The sequence below is a fragment of the Condylura cristata genome, unplaced genomic scaffold (genome assembly GCF_000260355.1).
Source record: "Condylura cristata isolate star-nosed mole 26May11 unplaced genomic scaffold, ConCri1.0 scaffold00003, whole genome shotgun sequence".
NCBI lineage: Eukaryota > Metazoa > Chordata > Mammalia > Eulipotyphla > Talpidae > Condylura > Condylura cristata.
Window position 1 is genome coordinate 58,558,307 of NW_004567104.1, and position 16,817 is coordinate 58,575,123.

The 16,817-nt window shown below is 35.3% G+C and overlaps 1 protein-coding gene across 9 annotated transcripts in view; it reads left to right on the top strand.

Moving 5' to 3' along the window:
* ROBO1 (roundabout, axon guidance receptor, homolog 1 (Drosophila)) overlaps positions 1-16,817 on the top strand; it is a 939,739-nt gene that overhangs the window by 898,190 nt on the left and 24,732 nt on the right. For 7 of the 9 annotated variants that reach the window (XM_012733040.1, XM_012733050.1, XM_004675291.2 and 4 more), the window contains 5 exons: positions 1,854-2,008; positions 4,496-4,831; positions 6,654-6,761; positions 9,517-9,661; positions 11,860-12,108. In XM_012733040.1, the coding sequence (XP_012588494.1) occupies positions 1,854-2,008; positions 4,496-4,831; positions 6,654-6,761; positions 9,517-9,661; positions 11,860-12,108 (993 nt within the window). The remainder of the gene's footprint in view (positions 1-1,853; positions 2,009-4,495; positions 4,832-6,653; positions 6,762-9,516; positions 9,662-11,859; positions 12,109-16,817) is intronic. The other 2 variants (XM_012733075.1, XM_004675293.2) reach the window with 1 other exon arrangement.

Consider the following 16,817-nt stretch of genomic DNA (forward strand, 5'->3'; position numbering starts at 1 on the left):
AATATCTATTCCTTTTGACACATAAATTCAACTATGGTTTCCAATTGACCCATACTTCTAATATCCCATACTAGCTCTACAGTGTCAAATACAGAGATTTATTTTTTATAACTATTATAGTGAATACATGCGGTTTAATTTCAAGAGAAAATCAAATAAGGAACGCTAAAGATTAGTAGATGCAAAATTTCCATATACCTAACATCTATTTCAAAGGCACCAGATAGCTGCTACAGTTTGCTTTTAGATGGTTTAAATTTCAACAATTCAATGACACTACTCTTCAAAGGATGTTTTTATCAACAGTTTCAGTAGTAAGTGTGCTGAGTCTTAACAGCTTTATTCTGAATGTCAAGGCTTCAAACATTTTCCCCATCTCCATTTTATTAAGAATGTTTGAAGGCTTTAGGAAATTTCAGCACTCCAGTGTTCATGGCGTCTGGATTAGAGTGAAGATTCTAGAGCCAGACGACTTAGTTTTGAATCCTTATTCTGTCAGTCACTCACATTGTGGAAACATGCACATGTTTCTCAACCTTCCTCAAACATCTCAGCTTCCTATTCTGTACAATAATATTGTGCAATGTTATTGTACAATCTCACAGAGTTGTTTTGAGAATTAAATGAGTTAATGCATGCAAAGAACACAGAACAATGTATCACATATTGAAAGGACAATCTTGAAAGAGAGAAGATTTATTATATAGATGCATGTATATTATATATTACATATAATATATCTTGGTTTATATAGAAATACATATAGTTCTATAAATTATAAATCTATATTACTAATTTGAAATGAATTTTTCTTCAGATAGACATCATTTGCATTATATATATATATATTTTTTTTTTTTCCTTTTTGGTTCACTGTCTGTATATCAGAATGGGAACCATGGAGAATGAATTATCAGGGTTTTGATTCCCAGGTAAATGAAAAGTGTGGTTACCAAACAGTAAAGAAGAAAATGCAAACATGGAGAAAATCTTTGCAGAATCCATAGTACCAATCTGTTTATTGTGTATCTGACAGAACGTCATGCATCATCGCCTCTTTTGCTAATTTATCAGATGGAGTCAATATTGAAAAAAGGACGTCAGGAATGCCATCCATGGGTCCCAGTTTGCTCTCTGGCTCTAGTGGTCCAGAGCCCCATTAATAACTAGCATTCTGATGGGATAGTGAGAGAGGATTAACATCTCTTGTGCCAAAGAACGCATGAATGTTAATATTTTTGGTTGTGGACATCTTGTTTTACCAGATTTCATTCAGTAGTCTTCCATTGTTTATGTAGGGGTTTATGGCATTTTATATTGTCACTTTTGGACAATGTTAACAAGTTTATAGAATTATACACTGAAAAAAAACATGGATGAGCCTTTCTGAAAAATGCCACAGAATTCCAAATTCATTATTTCTGATACATGGTTTTAAGGGACTGTATGGAAATGTACTTAATATGAAGGATGCATGATCTAAGTAAAGAAACTTCTGAGTTTTTGATGGATAGGGAAATGAAGAGATGTAAACTAAATACCTATATATATATATATATATATATATATATATAGACTCCATGATTGATTTTTAGTCACTATAACTGAAGGTGGAGAGAACATTGCACAATTCTGCCACTTTTCAAATTTAGGGTTCGGTAAACAGGCACATCTCAGGACATTACATTCTACTTGTCTTGACTGTAAAATTAAAGAAAAAATACTACCCTGCAGCATAATTCACCACATTATTTGTAAGAATAAAGGAGAACAAATATATTATTCTAAATTCTAAATAGAAGATATGAGTTGCGAATTATACAACATTTGCTTTAATGATTTTTTTTCCTTAGACCAGGACTTCTTAACATAAGTGAACCGGCCACACAGCCTTGGCTGGCAGACACGTGGCCAAATACTGGCAACAACCACAATGACTGCTCCATTAATTGCTGCACAGCAGGCAATGGGAACAGCGACAGCAACCTGACCACCTACAGCCGCCCAGGTTAGAGACACAGGCCAGACCATGTGGCCAGAACCCGACCCCACCCCCATCCCCACCCCCCCCCCCCAGGAGCTGCATGTCTTCTCCTCTCTGCATTGCAAAGGAGAATTGCTCAGTATTTCCATGCGTTATTTACTACTGTTTAGCAAACTCTGCTGACTCACTCAGTCTCTCCATCCCCCTATCTCCACACTTCACTAAAAAATGTTTACTCATTTATAGTGAGGATAGAGAATATAAAATTCAAATTAAGAATAAGTAAATTCTGTGAGAGTATTCATCTTTGTAACAAAGCATATAGCTGTAAATTGTGCCTATGTTTATTTTCAAAATTTACAGAGGAAACGAGTTCAAAAGTTTAAATAATCAGTAGAGTGAAACAAAAATTTTATAGCAAGAGCAGTGATTACAAAAATGTTTAATAGCAATGGCAAAATCGTTTAAATGACAATTTGAGTAAAATTTAAGATCAGCTTTCATAGGATAAAATTAATTCCTGAGTATATAAGAAATAATGTGTCTTTTGCAGGTGTGTATGCTTCCATTTATTTTGCAACATAATATTCTGGCTCAAAAATATGAGGGAGTATATTTGTGTTGTTAAAATTTCATTCTGAAAAATTATAGTAAAATATGGATAGAGAATAAGCAATATTAAAGGAAATCAATAGAAAATTGCAATAATTTTTTACAAAGAATATTTAACAAAATTAATAAAAATCCTCAATATTTACAGCACAGAAAATTTTAAAGAATCATCATGTTAAAGAATTTTAAAGAATCAAAAGATATATCTGGAATTAAAATGACCTATGGAATTAAGGAAAAGGGAAATAGAAGATGGCGTTTAAATTAAAAACAAACAAACAAATAAACTGTATTCTAAAGAATAAGCCATAGACTACAGATCTATCCATAAAAAAGTTCTGCAACTACTGGATATGGATATGACATAGTCATATGACCATGATCTTCATGACCCATATTCTAAATTGCCGGACACATAGGTGCTCAGATAATTATGAATGAAAGGAAAACTATGCTGAACCCTTTGGAGAGGAAAAATGGCGATACCCATTTAAATAAAACATAGAACAGTTTTGTCCAATATGATAGCCTCTGGCTAGAGATGGCTACTTGAATTTAAATTAGTCAAAGTAAATGTTTGTTGTTGTAATATTTTAAAATATGAAGGGAAACTTAAATCAGTTTCTCATCTTTACCAGCCAAATTTCAATGTTCAGTAGTCACATATGACTAGTGGCTGCTGTGCTGAACAGTCCAGTGTAGCACATGTCCTTGACCTCAAAAAGTCTCATTGGATAGCACTCATATAGAGAGGATGGTGAAGAAAAATATTCCCAAATCTAGATTGTCTTTGACAATATATCCCAACCACTATTGAAATTTAGCACCTGTAAATTAAAATAAGGATTACTGAAAGCCAGATGCATCGTAATTATGTTCATATTCACATATTATTAGAAACCTGTTAATTTATCATTTTAATCTATCTAGTTGAAAAACAATTTGTATGTTGACCTATTCCATTGGTCCCACTATGAGCCATATATTAAAATGATATCTATCATTTTTAGCTTGACTAATTTTTTATTTAAAATGTTTTTCAGTTATAATTTTAGTTCCTCCTAAGGTTTTAATGTTTTTACTTATAGGCTTTAAATATTTTTATAGGCATCAGTTAGTTGTTCTCAACTATTTCAATGAAAGGGAAATTAGAAATGGAGACAATAGGCATGCTAAATATTATTTCAGGCTTTATTTAAGTAAATCACTCTGATACTATGTTTCATATTTTTGTCATTTTATACTTCTTGAGGTGCCATTATAAAACCAAGACAAAATAATTATACAAGTCCTTCCCTAATAATGTCGACCCTCCATGACCAAGGAATAAACAAATAAAATGCTGAGTGCTATTTACTATCATTTTGCCTCCAATCCTCCTATCTTTCAAATAGATCTATCTTACAAAGTACAGATATCTAAAGTTCTTTAATATAAGGACACAGATTTTTTCCTTTTTCTGGATTTTCAGCTTACATGGTTTCTTCTTTTGTTTCAACAGCCCATAGGTAGCTTCAACTAGTTTAATCACATAAAACTAGAAAATATAATACAGGCATAAATATGTACTCATATGTATTATTTCTGTGGAATTCCTAATAAAGGGGTTGTTGAAGGGAAATTATCTTAAATTGAATGAATTACATAGTGCATAGCTGTAGTAGAATTTCAAAATTATTTAGTCTGTATATAAATTTTATATGTCCTCTCTTAGTTCCTCAATTTATAATTGGCTTTCATTAGAAATACATATGTAGACTTGATCTTTTTATCGATCTTGCTTAAGCCCATTTGACTTTACATAACAATTTTACCATGATTCACAAAACTACTTACAATGGAATTGAAACGAATAACCATGCAGAATGATTTTTTCCTTTTCCTCTTCATTGCACATAGCTGATTGTATAGCAAATTATAACAACCAACTGGATAACAAACAAACAAATCTGATGCTCCCTGAGTCAACTATTTATGGTGATGTGGATCTTAGTAACAAAATCAATGAGATGAAAACCTTCAATAGCCCAAATCTGAAGGATGGGCGTTTTGTCAATCCATCAGGGCAACCTACCCCTTACGCCACTACCCAGCTTATCCAGTCTAACCTCAGCAACAACATGAACAATGGCAGTGGGGACTCCAGCGAGAAGCACTGGAAACCACCCGGACAGCAGAAACAAGAAGTGGCCCCAATTCAGTATAACATCATGGAGCAAAACAAATTAAACAAAGGTAAAGAGCTTTAGCTTTATTCCCATCCTCTTCTGTACCGATATGACAACCCTCAGCACTGGATATGAAAACTGGCCCAGAACTAGCAAGTAAAATCTTTTGTTCCTCAGGTCTTCTTATTTCTTTGGTTTCAAAATTTCCAGTGTCAAAGAGTTAATTAGCACAACAATAGCCTTGGAAAATTGATTTTATAATAATATATAAGTATTTTCAAATGGTTCTGAGATTAATTTAAATTTAATCGTAGGTGAGGGATTGCTTAGGACAGACAATCTTTTATTCATAAGGCAGATGTACAACCATCACAATACCTCACATTTAAAATAAATAGACTATCCCTTCTTTCCACTCAAGAATGGAAGATAATTGCTTCTACATGGTCATGTGAACGAAAGGCATTTTAGATCAAGCTGCAGGAAAATAATTAAATTAACTTTGGACCAGAAAAGTGGTTCAATTTTGGTATTTCTCCTAACTCATGTGCTTGCTAAGACTGTTGCAATGTATGACTTTAGAACCTACATTTCTTTAGTTGACCTGATTGAAGTCTGTCAAGATAGAACCTAAAATAAATTGAGTTTAGTGCTAACTTATAGCAGCAGAATAGTATTTTATGGCCTAAGGGGAATGTTTCTCTATTGTAATATGTGTGAGTTGGAAGAGATAGGTATTTGATTTCTTTGTAGTTCTTCAGGCTACTGCTTTAATAATGATTTGCAAAGTTATACCTGTAGGAGAACAGTAATTGCTCTAATTGGAATAGATCGGGGGCATTTCTGTGCAAGTGTAGTTGTACAGGATGCATTTTAGTATAAATAATTGGAGACAGATTTTCTTTAGGTTTCAGTTACAACTTTTTATTTTCAAAAATAAAACATAGCATTTGTAGATTAGAAAACAGATGTGTTCAAACATTATATTTGATTGTGTTAGTATTATCTATTTTAATTTATTAATACGTGCATCTAGCTTTACTTCAAGTTTTGAAAACGATTGATATTGTAACTTAATTCAATACTTATTAGGACTTGAATTAACTCATGACGAAGATGACTAGGAATGTTTCTACAATCAGAGTTTAAAGTGAGGATTCAAGCTATTGTTACATTGCTTCTCTATAAGATTTGACTCTACTGTGAGCTTTGGAAAACTGTGACAGTTCTCTGTACAAATATTTCAGAACCCTGATTAATTGTTTATACTCCTTGTAAACAGACTTGGTATGTCAAACTATAATAAAGACCCTGGAATGCAACTACACTGACAAATTATTACTCAGTACATTCCAGTGATGAGTTTATCATTTGGATTTTCACAGTTGCCTAAGTAAGCAGAAACATTTCCATAGCAGATTGAGATACTTTGTTTTTGTTAACATATGTATGTCTTACTAGATATAATCTCACCAACAAGTTTCAGTTTTAAATTAATGTGTTATTTTATGACTAGCAGACAGGTTTTCCTGATTTCTTATTGTTAAAATATTTTGGAGCTGCATTTAAAAATTTAAGTCAGGCAAATTTGATTTCTACCTTAGATGATTCATAGATCTCTTGAAGAGTTAGTCTGTCATATGATTCACTCACACCTATGTTTAGTCTGATCTATGTAAATGAGATGATGCAAATAATTTCTATTTTATAAATTTTAGGGGAAACATATATAAAGGTCTTGGTCTTTTTTCAATTTTTCCTCCTGAAATGTGTGTGTATGTCTTAGCAAGCGAACAACATGGTGGCTTAAAAGTCTCATTGATGGTAAATGTTTGAGGCATCAAAGAGAAAATAAATGTTTCATTTTTTTTTCGATCCGAAATTTCTAGATTATCGAGCAAATGACACAATTCCTCCAACTATTCCATACAACCAGTCATACGACCAGAATACAGGAGGATCATATAACAGTTCAGACCGTGGCAGTAGTACATCAGGTAAGTACAGGGAACCAGAGAAAGTCATCCTCTCTTTAAAAAGATGTCACATTCTAAGATCACCCATTGAATGTTAATGAGCTGATGTAGGCCTGTGGCACTTCTGGTCACATTAGTATTAGGTAGGCATGCATATTTTCTCTGCAAGTTGAGAAGTATGCACTCATTAAACCATTTTATTATGTTCTAGTTAGTTAAAAAAGATTGAGGATCCTGTTTTTTCTTCATGTTAATGAGCTTTTGTAAAGCCAGACGGGTGGACTTAATCTTTGAAGGCAGTTGAAATTTTTCTTATTTCTTTTAGTCAAAATCCATTTAAAAATATTGCCTGAAAACTTACTACATATAATTAATGTAATAAATATGTTCCTACTTGAACCAAGTCTATAACAACACATAAAATGTGAGTAAGCTTGAGCACAATCAAAAGCCTAACAGAGAATACCATTAAGCTACAAGACGTAGGAGACTGCCTTAGTTTGTGCATCTCTCTACTGTCACTTAGTGCTTCTCTAATACCTCAGAAAGCAGCCTCCCAAATTAAGTCTGTAAGTGCCTCAGAAGCCACATGGAAGCCCCTTCCCTGTGGTCTTCATGCTGTTGCAGCTGTTTGCCAGCTGTTTTCTTGATAGGGGTTACAGATGGGAGCTTGCTGGTACTTAAGTCCTGTTTTTCTAATTAAAGGCATTTCATTATTAGAACTAACATGTGGCAAGTCACAGCACAATGAGAACAAAACCGATTGATCTGAACCTAGTGTATTTCCCAAGAAAGGGTAGAAATCATCTTGCACCAACTGAATTAAAGCTGTTGCGAGGGACTTTGAACCCTGTTCTCTACCCCTCTTCTGTAATGAACATGATGCTTGAATCTTACCATTCCCTTGACTGAGATTTGGTGAAGCAGCATTTCTAGCCTGTAGGCCAACACTGATTGAAACTGAACCTGTTTGATTAAAGGCACTTAGAAATAACTCTTTACCTTTTTATTTTATGTTTTCTCTCCTTTGTAACTGAATAAATTGTGATATAATGTTAGGTACATTTCAGGTGTGCATCATTATAAATCAATATATGTACTACATTAAATTTATTACTCTGCTTTTTTATCTTTTTAGGTCCACTTTTATTCTACTATCTGTTATTTGATATTTTTAACAATTAAAAGTTAAAATGTTATTAAATACTTGTATTTTTTTAGAATGTATTTCTTTTCAGAATGGAAAGTGTACATGAAATATATTTGATATCTCATGGCATTTGATCTTTGAATTCTTGGCCATCTAGAGAGAAAATCATATCGTGCTGGGAAAATATGATTCTAGTTATTAATATAAAATTGACTTCCTCTCTCCCTTAGATTTGATACCTAGATTTGGATGCTTTTTATTATTTGGTATTATGTGAATATTTAGGAGACATATACAAAGATGTAAAGTCTGGTAGTAAATAGGGGAAAACTTGAAACAAGTAAATGAGGTTCAGGAGAGAGTGAGGCCACAGGAGGGATGGAGTTGTTCCAGTGAGGTGGATGTCAGGGTATTAAGAGGCAGGTACTGCGGAGAGAAACTCCAGATACCTGCACAGCTATTAGAACACGAGACAAATGAATGGGGTGGGGGGAGAGAAAGGAGGTGCACATGCAGAGGCCTACTGTCATATTTTGTTAATAACAGCCTGTTCTTGCAGTGCAAGAACATCTGGCCTCATAAACACTGTCATTTGACTGAATATCCCCCAAGTGACTTCAAAATAGAAGGCTCATTGAATGTACTAAGACCTGTTTCATGGACCATGTAACTTGGATCTTTTTTCAGAGAGGTTGAAAAATGACCAAGATAAATCAAGGATCATATAAGAAAAATAATTATAGACTCATTTTCTATAATTTACAAAGGTATCTAAGAGGTGTCATTTGGGGAGATGGGGAGATAAAACTACTTCATCCCCATATATCTTTTTTCTCTTTTTTTATTGTATTATTATTTTTTTTATTGAGGTATGATTCAGAGGTACAGATTCACACTTCTTTAGATACATGTTCTCAAAGTTATTTGAAAATGAATTCTCTAAAATGTACAGTTTCCTATGTTTAAAGTATTTGTCAAATATAAAATCAGAACAGTGTGGTAGTTGGATAATTAGGCTATTTTAAACTAAGAATATTCAAGCAACATAGTTTTACTATAAGCCATAATTTTATGAAAACTGTGGCTAAAAACACTTCTGTCTCTTTCTAAAAATCATTTTTTTTCTGTTTCTTTTGTTGTTAGTTATATTAGTTCTTCCAGCAATTATTTTCATCTGCACCTGCCTTTCTGATGAAAACTAGTAATTTTATTGTGCCTAAAACATTTCAATGGACAAGTACAAATTATATATATTCAGTGATTTAATGCTACAGTGGAACTCTAATAGATCGTATCTGTATCATATTGTATTTTAGGTTCCAGCAATTAAATAACAGAAAGACACTTCAGAAAATATGTCTGCAGCTCATTTGTTTTAGATGATAATCCATAATGCAATTAATTGCTGTAAGAAGATCACTATTAATGATAGGACTTGAAAAACTCATTTATGGTTTTATTGCTTTTTTGCTATTTATTTTGCAAGTCAGCCTGGCAATACTTTGTATTTTCTATTGTACGTAGTTCTTAAAATTAATACATAAAAGTTTTTAACTCTGTACACATGTGGGTAATAAAAACATTCTAGGGCTCAAAAATAAAGTTTTGCATTTTATTTCTTTTAAGGGAGTCAAGGGCACAAGAAAGGGGCACGGACACCCAAAGTTCCAAAGCAGGGTGGCATGAACTGGGCAGATCTGCTTCCGCCTCCCCCGGCCCATCCTCCTCCTCACAGCAACAGTGAAGAGTACAGTCTTTCTGTAGATGAAAGGTAAGGGGAATTTCAGAGCTAATATAAGTGCAATAATATGATACTATAGACCCATATTAAGGATCATTAAACTAGTCACCACAGGGAGTCTCATTCCTAAGTTCCATGAACTTGGACTCTGACAAAATACTGATCGATCATCAGAACTTACATATCCTTCTCCACACTTCCATGAAAAGGCAGGTATACCTTGGCAGTTTCTAAGAGTCAAAATAAGAGTCATGAAACTAAGAATTATGATATGTTTTCAAGTGTATGTTCATATGAGTGTGTGTGACATACATGTGCTATGATGTTAATCACATATATATTTAGGCATCACATAGAAATCAGGACACATCCTGAGAAAAATGTCATTAGGTGAGTTTACCTATGCACACGCAACTTTGACAGTTGATTTGGTAGGCTTATGAGTCATAATGAACAAAGCAACACCTGACTAAATCAAGCACCCAGGAAAATGATGCTATCAAGAAATATACTAAACACAAGATACATGAACCTGCTACCAGCTAACACCTACTGTGTCATGATAAATAACCTAATTAGGCAATTGGACTTAGGGGACTGACTGAAGTGTTGTTATGTGGCACATAGCTATACTTTTACATTATATACCTTCCATATACTCATTTGAGTAGGTGATTTTGCAAAAATAGCATCTGCAAATGATGAGGGTTGACTATTTTTAAAATTTATTTTTCTAGCTAGCCTATAATAATATTTATTGACATTTTAACCCACCACAAAGGGCCCGAAATAAAATTAGTGGGTATAGTTTTTTAAAAATGTAAACAGAAGAGACAATTAAGCTGCAGAAGAAAAAACTTATTTGAACTGGGAAGAATAAAACTTCCTGGTCTGCTGACTTTTGTTCTTGATCTTGGCAAATAAGAAGTCCTCAACCAAGGGAAAGGGTTTTATGGATATGAGGACCACACAGATACAGACTCCTGGAGAACTAAATGAAACACATGGCCGGCAGTGAGAGGAAGCTGGGAAGGCAAGCATAAGTCAGTTTACACAGACAGAGAATGTCTTGTTTAGACATTTATATTTTATTCTCAAGGCAATTAGAGAGCCATTTATTACTTTGCAGCAAATGAGTGGCCTGAGAGTGATGTGCACTATAATAATGTTGGAATAAATATGTGACTGGAGCATGAAAGGGTGACTGAAGTCAGAAATTAATTAAAAGGTTTTTGGAGTAGCACCAAGAACAGATTTGTGTGTTAAAAAAAAAAAAGGACTAGGTTGTCGGGAATATATATAAAATAGAAACAAACTGGGCAACAGTTGGAAATGGAAGACAAGGAAGTCAGTAATATGACAAAGTTTCTGGTTTGGAAGAGTGAGCAAATTGCTATGCTCTATTGCAGTTCCTATATTGTGTATATAGGGAGAAGTGTCAAAAAGAAGATGGTGAGATTAATGAAGTAAAAGAAGTTATAACAAATATTATAGTTCCTGAGTTCATGTAAACAAGGCAGGGGGTAGTGAATGAATGAGAGGGCCAGGGATGCGTAAGGAGAACAGAATTTATAAAATGCATTAAGTCGTCGCTATGCCAATTGATAACTCTATGCCATGTATAGGAGAAAAGAAAGAACTTGACTGTGTCCAGATCCATGAGGAGCTTCTAGATATGTATTTATAGCACAGGCTATTATATTGGTTGTCTTATTTGTTTTTTTTCATCCACCATCCGAAATGCAAGCCAACTATTTCATGTTGTGTTTAACTGCAGAAATAGAAATCTAGTATACTATCAGAGGGAAAGTAGGCTATCTGGAACCAAATAAGTTGATCTCTAGTATATTAAGAGTAACAAAAATATTTTCAAGAGTAATTTTGCTCAGAGTTAGGCAAATGATCCTTGGATAATGTATCAGGCCATCCTAAAGTCATACTTCCATTCAGTTGGAGAATTAGAATATATCAAACACATTTGGGAAACACTAAGTTAAACAATGTTAAATAGATTTCTTTATTGCAAGGTGTTTCAGAGCCTATCATACACATGCATAAGTTGTAATCCACAGAAAGAAAACTTCATATTTAACAACTAATAGTGAACTAATTTTTTAACAAAATCTTTCAAAAGTGGCCCAGAACATTCAGGTTTGAAAAACACTTCAAAGCTGGTATTCCACGGACCATACAAATGTTACACTCAGTGTCCTTATAACCTGTTTTAGCTATGACCAGGAAATGGCATGTCCTGTGCCACCAGCAAGGATGTATCTGCAACAAGATGAACTGGAAGAGGAAGAAGATGAGCGGGGCCCCACTCCCCCTGTGCGGGGAGCAGCTTCTTCCCCAGCTGCCGTCTCCTACAGCCATCAGTCCACTGCCACTCTCACCCCCTCTCCCCAGGAAGAGCTGCAGCCCATGTTGCAGGACTGCCCGGAGGAGATGGGACACCTGCCGCACCAGCCAGACAGGAGGTACGAGGTCACGAGCCTTCTTTGACCGACAAACATTTTCTACTCCTAAATGACATTTACAGAATACTTATTTTCATGTCTCATGAGTTTTCTTTTTCCAGGATAATCACACTGTAAGCCTCGGTAATTAGCATATCAAGTAATATTATTGGTCAGCACATGAGATGAATTGATCACAGTGAACTTGCAACCATAAAATAACATGCATTAATTCGCACCCACTTATGATAATTGCATTCAGAAGCACATGGAGATCTTGTTCTTGTAGCAAATAGATGGGCTGCTAATCTTGAAACTTTTTATTGATGATGGATGTGTTTGTACTTCACTTCTGCTTTTACATCAGTAGGTCACTTCTTTGGTGGGTGAAAAATAAATTTTCTCCTGTGTTTTATAATTAAATCCGCACAGTTTGTTTCCTTATAGCAATAATGTTGCAGAAGACTGAGCTTGGTATATTCACTTTATATTGACCACAGCTACCTTTATTTTGGTTGAGATATTTGGCGAGAGTCCTTTTGTCCAAGATATTTAATAATTTATGTCATTTGCATGTATAGGTGTATGTGTGTATCTTAGATTTTTTAACATAACCTGCATTGTCACTCTATGTCCCTAATATCATTTGTAACTGAGTATGTTATTTGCTTAGATTTCCCTTCATGTTCTTGAATGAATAACAAAATTTTGGTTATGCTGCTTGAATTCTGTAGATCAAAAACACTTTGTAGTATTACCAGTAAGAGGTCACCACCAAAGTCCAATTACATATTCTGTAAAACCCGTTTCCACAAGGAAGAAGTTGACTTGCCATACATTTAAATTTAATATTATCAATGCACAGAACAATGAAGACTCAAAATAACACATCTCTTTTCCCTGTAAAGGTCACAGAACATCTTTGCTAATCTGATTTGGACAAATGGGAGGCTGCCAGCCTATAAGCTCTGAGATACCTCAGCATTCTCCTAGATTATCCATTTCCTCACCCGTCCCCTCTTGTTATAAGCTGGACTCTCTATCTTCTTTTCAACACACCTCTTGTGTTCCTTCTGCCATCGTCTGTGCCTTTCTCAAAAATAATTAAAAAAAAAAAAAAACAGTTTTCTTATCTTGCCTTTCCAGCCTCTTTCTCTTTAGTCAGTCTTTTGTCCCCTCACTGTTAATCAGACTTTTAGAACTTTCTTACCCCCTTCTACTTATGACGCTCTCCTTCTTTCTTCCTGCTTAACCATTTCTGTATTCCCTATTATTTCACAAGCCTCAGTCCACTGCATTGCTCTTTATACTAAGTTTACGTCCATCAGTCCATGAAAGATAACCTCCCAATGGTCAAGCTAAAGGCTTTTCTGTCTTAATTATACTTACACTTGCTGTGGTGATAGCAATTTTGTAAATTGGAGAATCAAACCAGAGACTGTAAATAAAGAACCTAAAGCAGATTGATATTCAGCAAGAATTTATTTCCTTTTGTTTCATTCGTATGTTCTCACCCCATCTCTTAGTCCAGCTATTACTTATACTCTGACAACTTTCAAATTCCTTTACCTAGCTGAGCCTTTTACCCAGACCACCACTGGACAATTTCACGTAGATATATCCAAAATCAAATAATTTGACCTTGCGTTTGACCCACCAACCTACCTTCCTTTCTCCTCCTTTCTTGAATAGTTTTGTTAACTAATCATCAATCTTTATTTATTTAGCCAACATGTTAAAAAATAAAATAGTCAAGGGTATAGGCATAATCAGTCATCATTTGGAACTCAGGTTAATTCTCCAGGTACTTACTTTCCTCTATTGTATCCCTACCTTTCCCCAAGTTAAGTAATTCACCAAGTCCTTTCAGTTCTAATTCCAAAATCTCTCCTGACTTTCTTGGTTTCTGTTCCTACAGCTGGTACAGTAGACCCTTGGTCCCTATCTGTTGAAATACTGTCATATCCTTGAACTGATCTTCAGTTTTCCTCTCTCTTCCCATTTCTGTCCAATCTCCATATTACCCTTCTTTATATGGAATGAGTGGTATTGTTGCACCCATTCAAAGTCTTACTCCTTAGCCCAGCATTCAAAGGCATTTACAACCCTTTTCCCTTTGCTTACTTTTCCCCTCTTAATCCCTCCACTTATGCGCATTTCTAATTAGTCTGTTTGAAATTCCTTGACTTTGTCTTAAACTTACTGACTTCCAGGTCAGCAGTGTAGCAGTCTGGCCTTGGAGCAATGTTCCAGAGCTCACAGGAGAAGCACCTCGCCTCCTCCTCGCTTGACCACACCCGATTCCCAGCTTGCTCGGGGTCTTGAGCACATGTGGGGTGCACATGCTGTTTCTTTGATCGTCTGACATCCTCTCAACTTTCCAGGCCCTCGTGATTCTTTCTTCTGGTGACCTGGAAGGGATCAGCCAAATCTTTTCTTTATTTTTTTACAATGGTCTGTTCATAGCTCTCCTGCCATGCTAATCGTTTTTATGTTGCATTGACATTTGTTTCTTGCATCTCTGTTTCTCTACTTAAATTAAAAGTTCTTTCATGAATGATTCTCACTGATGAGTTCTACAAAGCTTTCTTCAGCAATTGTTTTTGATGAGTGGAATCAGACACTACCAGTGAATGTGGAGTGGACCTTTTTGAACTTATTATGATATGTGTTAAGTGAGAAGTACATGGTGTACCTACATCTAAAATCTGTTTATTTTTACTTCACTTTTTTAAAAAGGTATAATTTCAGTGTATAAAGACATTAAGAATATTACACCCAGGATTTTTTCTGAAGATAATTCTGGACACTATAAGAAGTAGATAAAAGCTCATTAAACAAGAAAATGTCACTTCTCTTTATGATGAGAGAGGATTCTATATTTTTTTGCCTAAGGAAATTTTTGAAAATAGGGCTGAAATAAAAATATACAAGTAACAATGATTTATGTGGTTAGAAGTAATTACTGTTCAGGCCTCAATAAAAATATTGTCAGTCCTCCATCTCTGCCTCTACTCTCATTGCTTAAAATGTATAACACCAATATTCATTTTATAAAATACTCTTTTCACTGAACAGTGTCTTTCCCATGTCAACATGTTTTTTATTTAGACACTCATGTTAATATATGCGTAGTCCATTTAGATTATGTCTACCTTTTTGGTACCATGGCCAATGCTCTTATTCCCCATTTCTAGCTAAGTCCTGGAGTGCAGGCTCTGCCCAAGCCCCTGACCTAGTCAGATGCCTGCCCACTCAGTAGATGACTTACGGTTCACAGCATCCCGCCACTCCCCTAATGATGTACTCATTATAGATAGCTGTTTCTCCACAGATTTCATTCTAGAGCTTCAGATCCATATATCCATGTACTCATTCCTGCAGTGTCACGGCATAAATATCACTCAGAGTGATGCACGTATCTCTAGCCCTAAAGGCACTTTGCTACTTCCGACAGCCATTTTCCCTTGCGGATATTACTGTGATGGCCCGTAAGTGGTCTTGTTGCCTTTAGCCTTGGCCCTTCACCAATATAATCTCCCTGCTGCAGACGAAAGAGGCATTTTTCTCAAATGTAACTATGATCAACTCTCCATGGCTTAAAATTTCTCCTTGGCTTCCCATTTCCCTTGGACTAGAGGCAAGCTGCCTTAATGCAGCCAGCAAGGCCTTTGTGAAGTGACCCCGTGAGCCTCCCCATCCTTATTATTGCTGTTCCTCTCCTCACTGTTCTTGTTCCCTTCACTCCACATTTCTTCCAGTTCCTGGAATGATCAATGTTCTCATCTACCTTGAAGTCCTTTCCCATCCCATCTTCCTGGAACACAATTATCCTCTCTCTTTTTTGGAGTTGGCATTACATCTCCTTGAGGTTCAAGATGAAATGCCAAATACTTTTTATAGACTCTCCCTGCTGTCCAGACTCTGAGATAGAAGTTAGTCCTGTGTTTTCTCACAACACCCTCAGCATCCTCTGTGATCTATTTTTGCTAATACTTCATTGCCTTTGCGCATTTAATTATTTGTCTTCACCATGGAACTATCAGTGCCTTTGGGCGAGGAAAATATCTATTTTATTTAGCTGGATTTCCAACATAGTGTCGCAATTCTTTCTATTCTCTGCCTGTAACAAACTACTATAAAACTTACTGATCTGAAACAACCATTTTATTTTACTCACAATTCCATGAGTCAGGAATTCTGAAAAGAGTTACCGACACGATTCATCTCCAAATTACATGGCTTCATTTATGCTATTGAGGCTGGAAGATCTGCTTTCAAATTAGCTTGTTCACTGGATGTCTTATGTGTCAGTTCTCTTTGGCTTCTTTCTGTCCCCACACAAAGCCGCATCCTTCCGAGTCTCTCCCCGTGTAGCGTGAGCTTTTTGTCACATAGAGAGGTCTCAAAGTATTGGCATTTCTTACATAGCAGGTAGCATCCAAGAAGTCAGGAATTAAAAAAAAAAAAAAAATCACCAGACCAATCAGAGTTACACACACACAGCCAGCATTATTACTTCTGCTACATTGTCTTGGTCAAAAACAGTCATAGGAACTACCAGATTTAGAAGTGTACAACTAAATCCCTTTTCTTAATCTGAGTGGCAGGTTCTTTTTCCCAAAAGAGAGATTGTTATAAACATCTTTGCAAAATACAAAGTGCTGTGACATCATACGTGGTAAGCACTATTAAGGATGTAATAGTATCCTTCCATGTCTCAAAAAAAA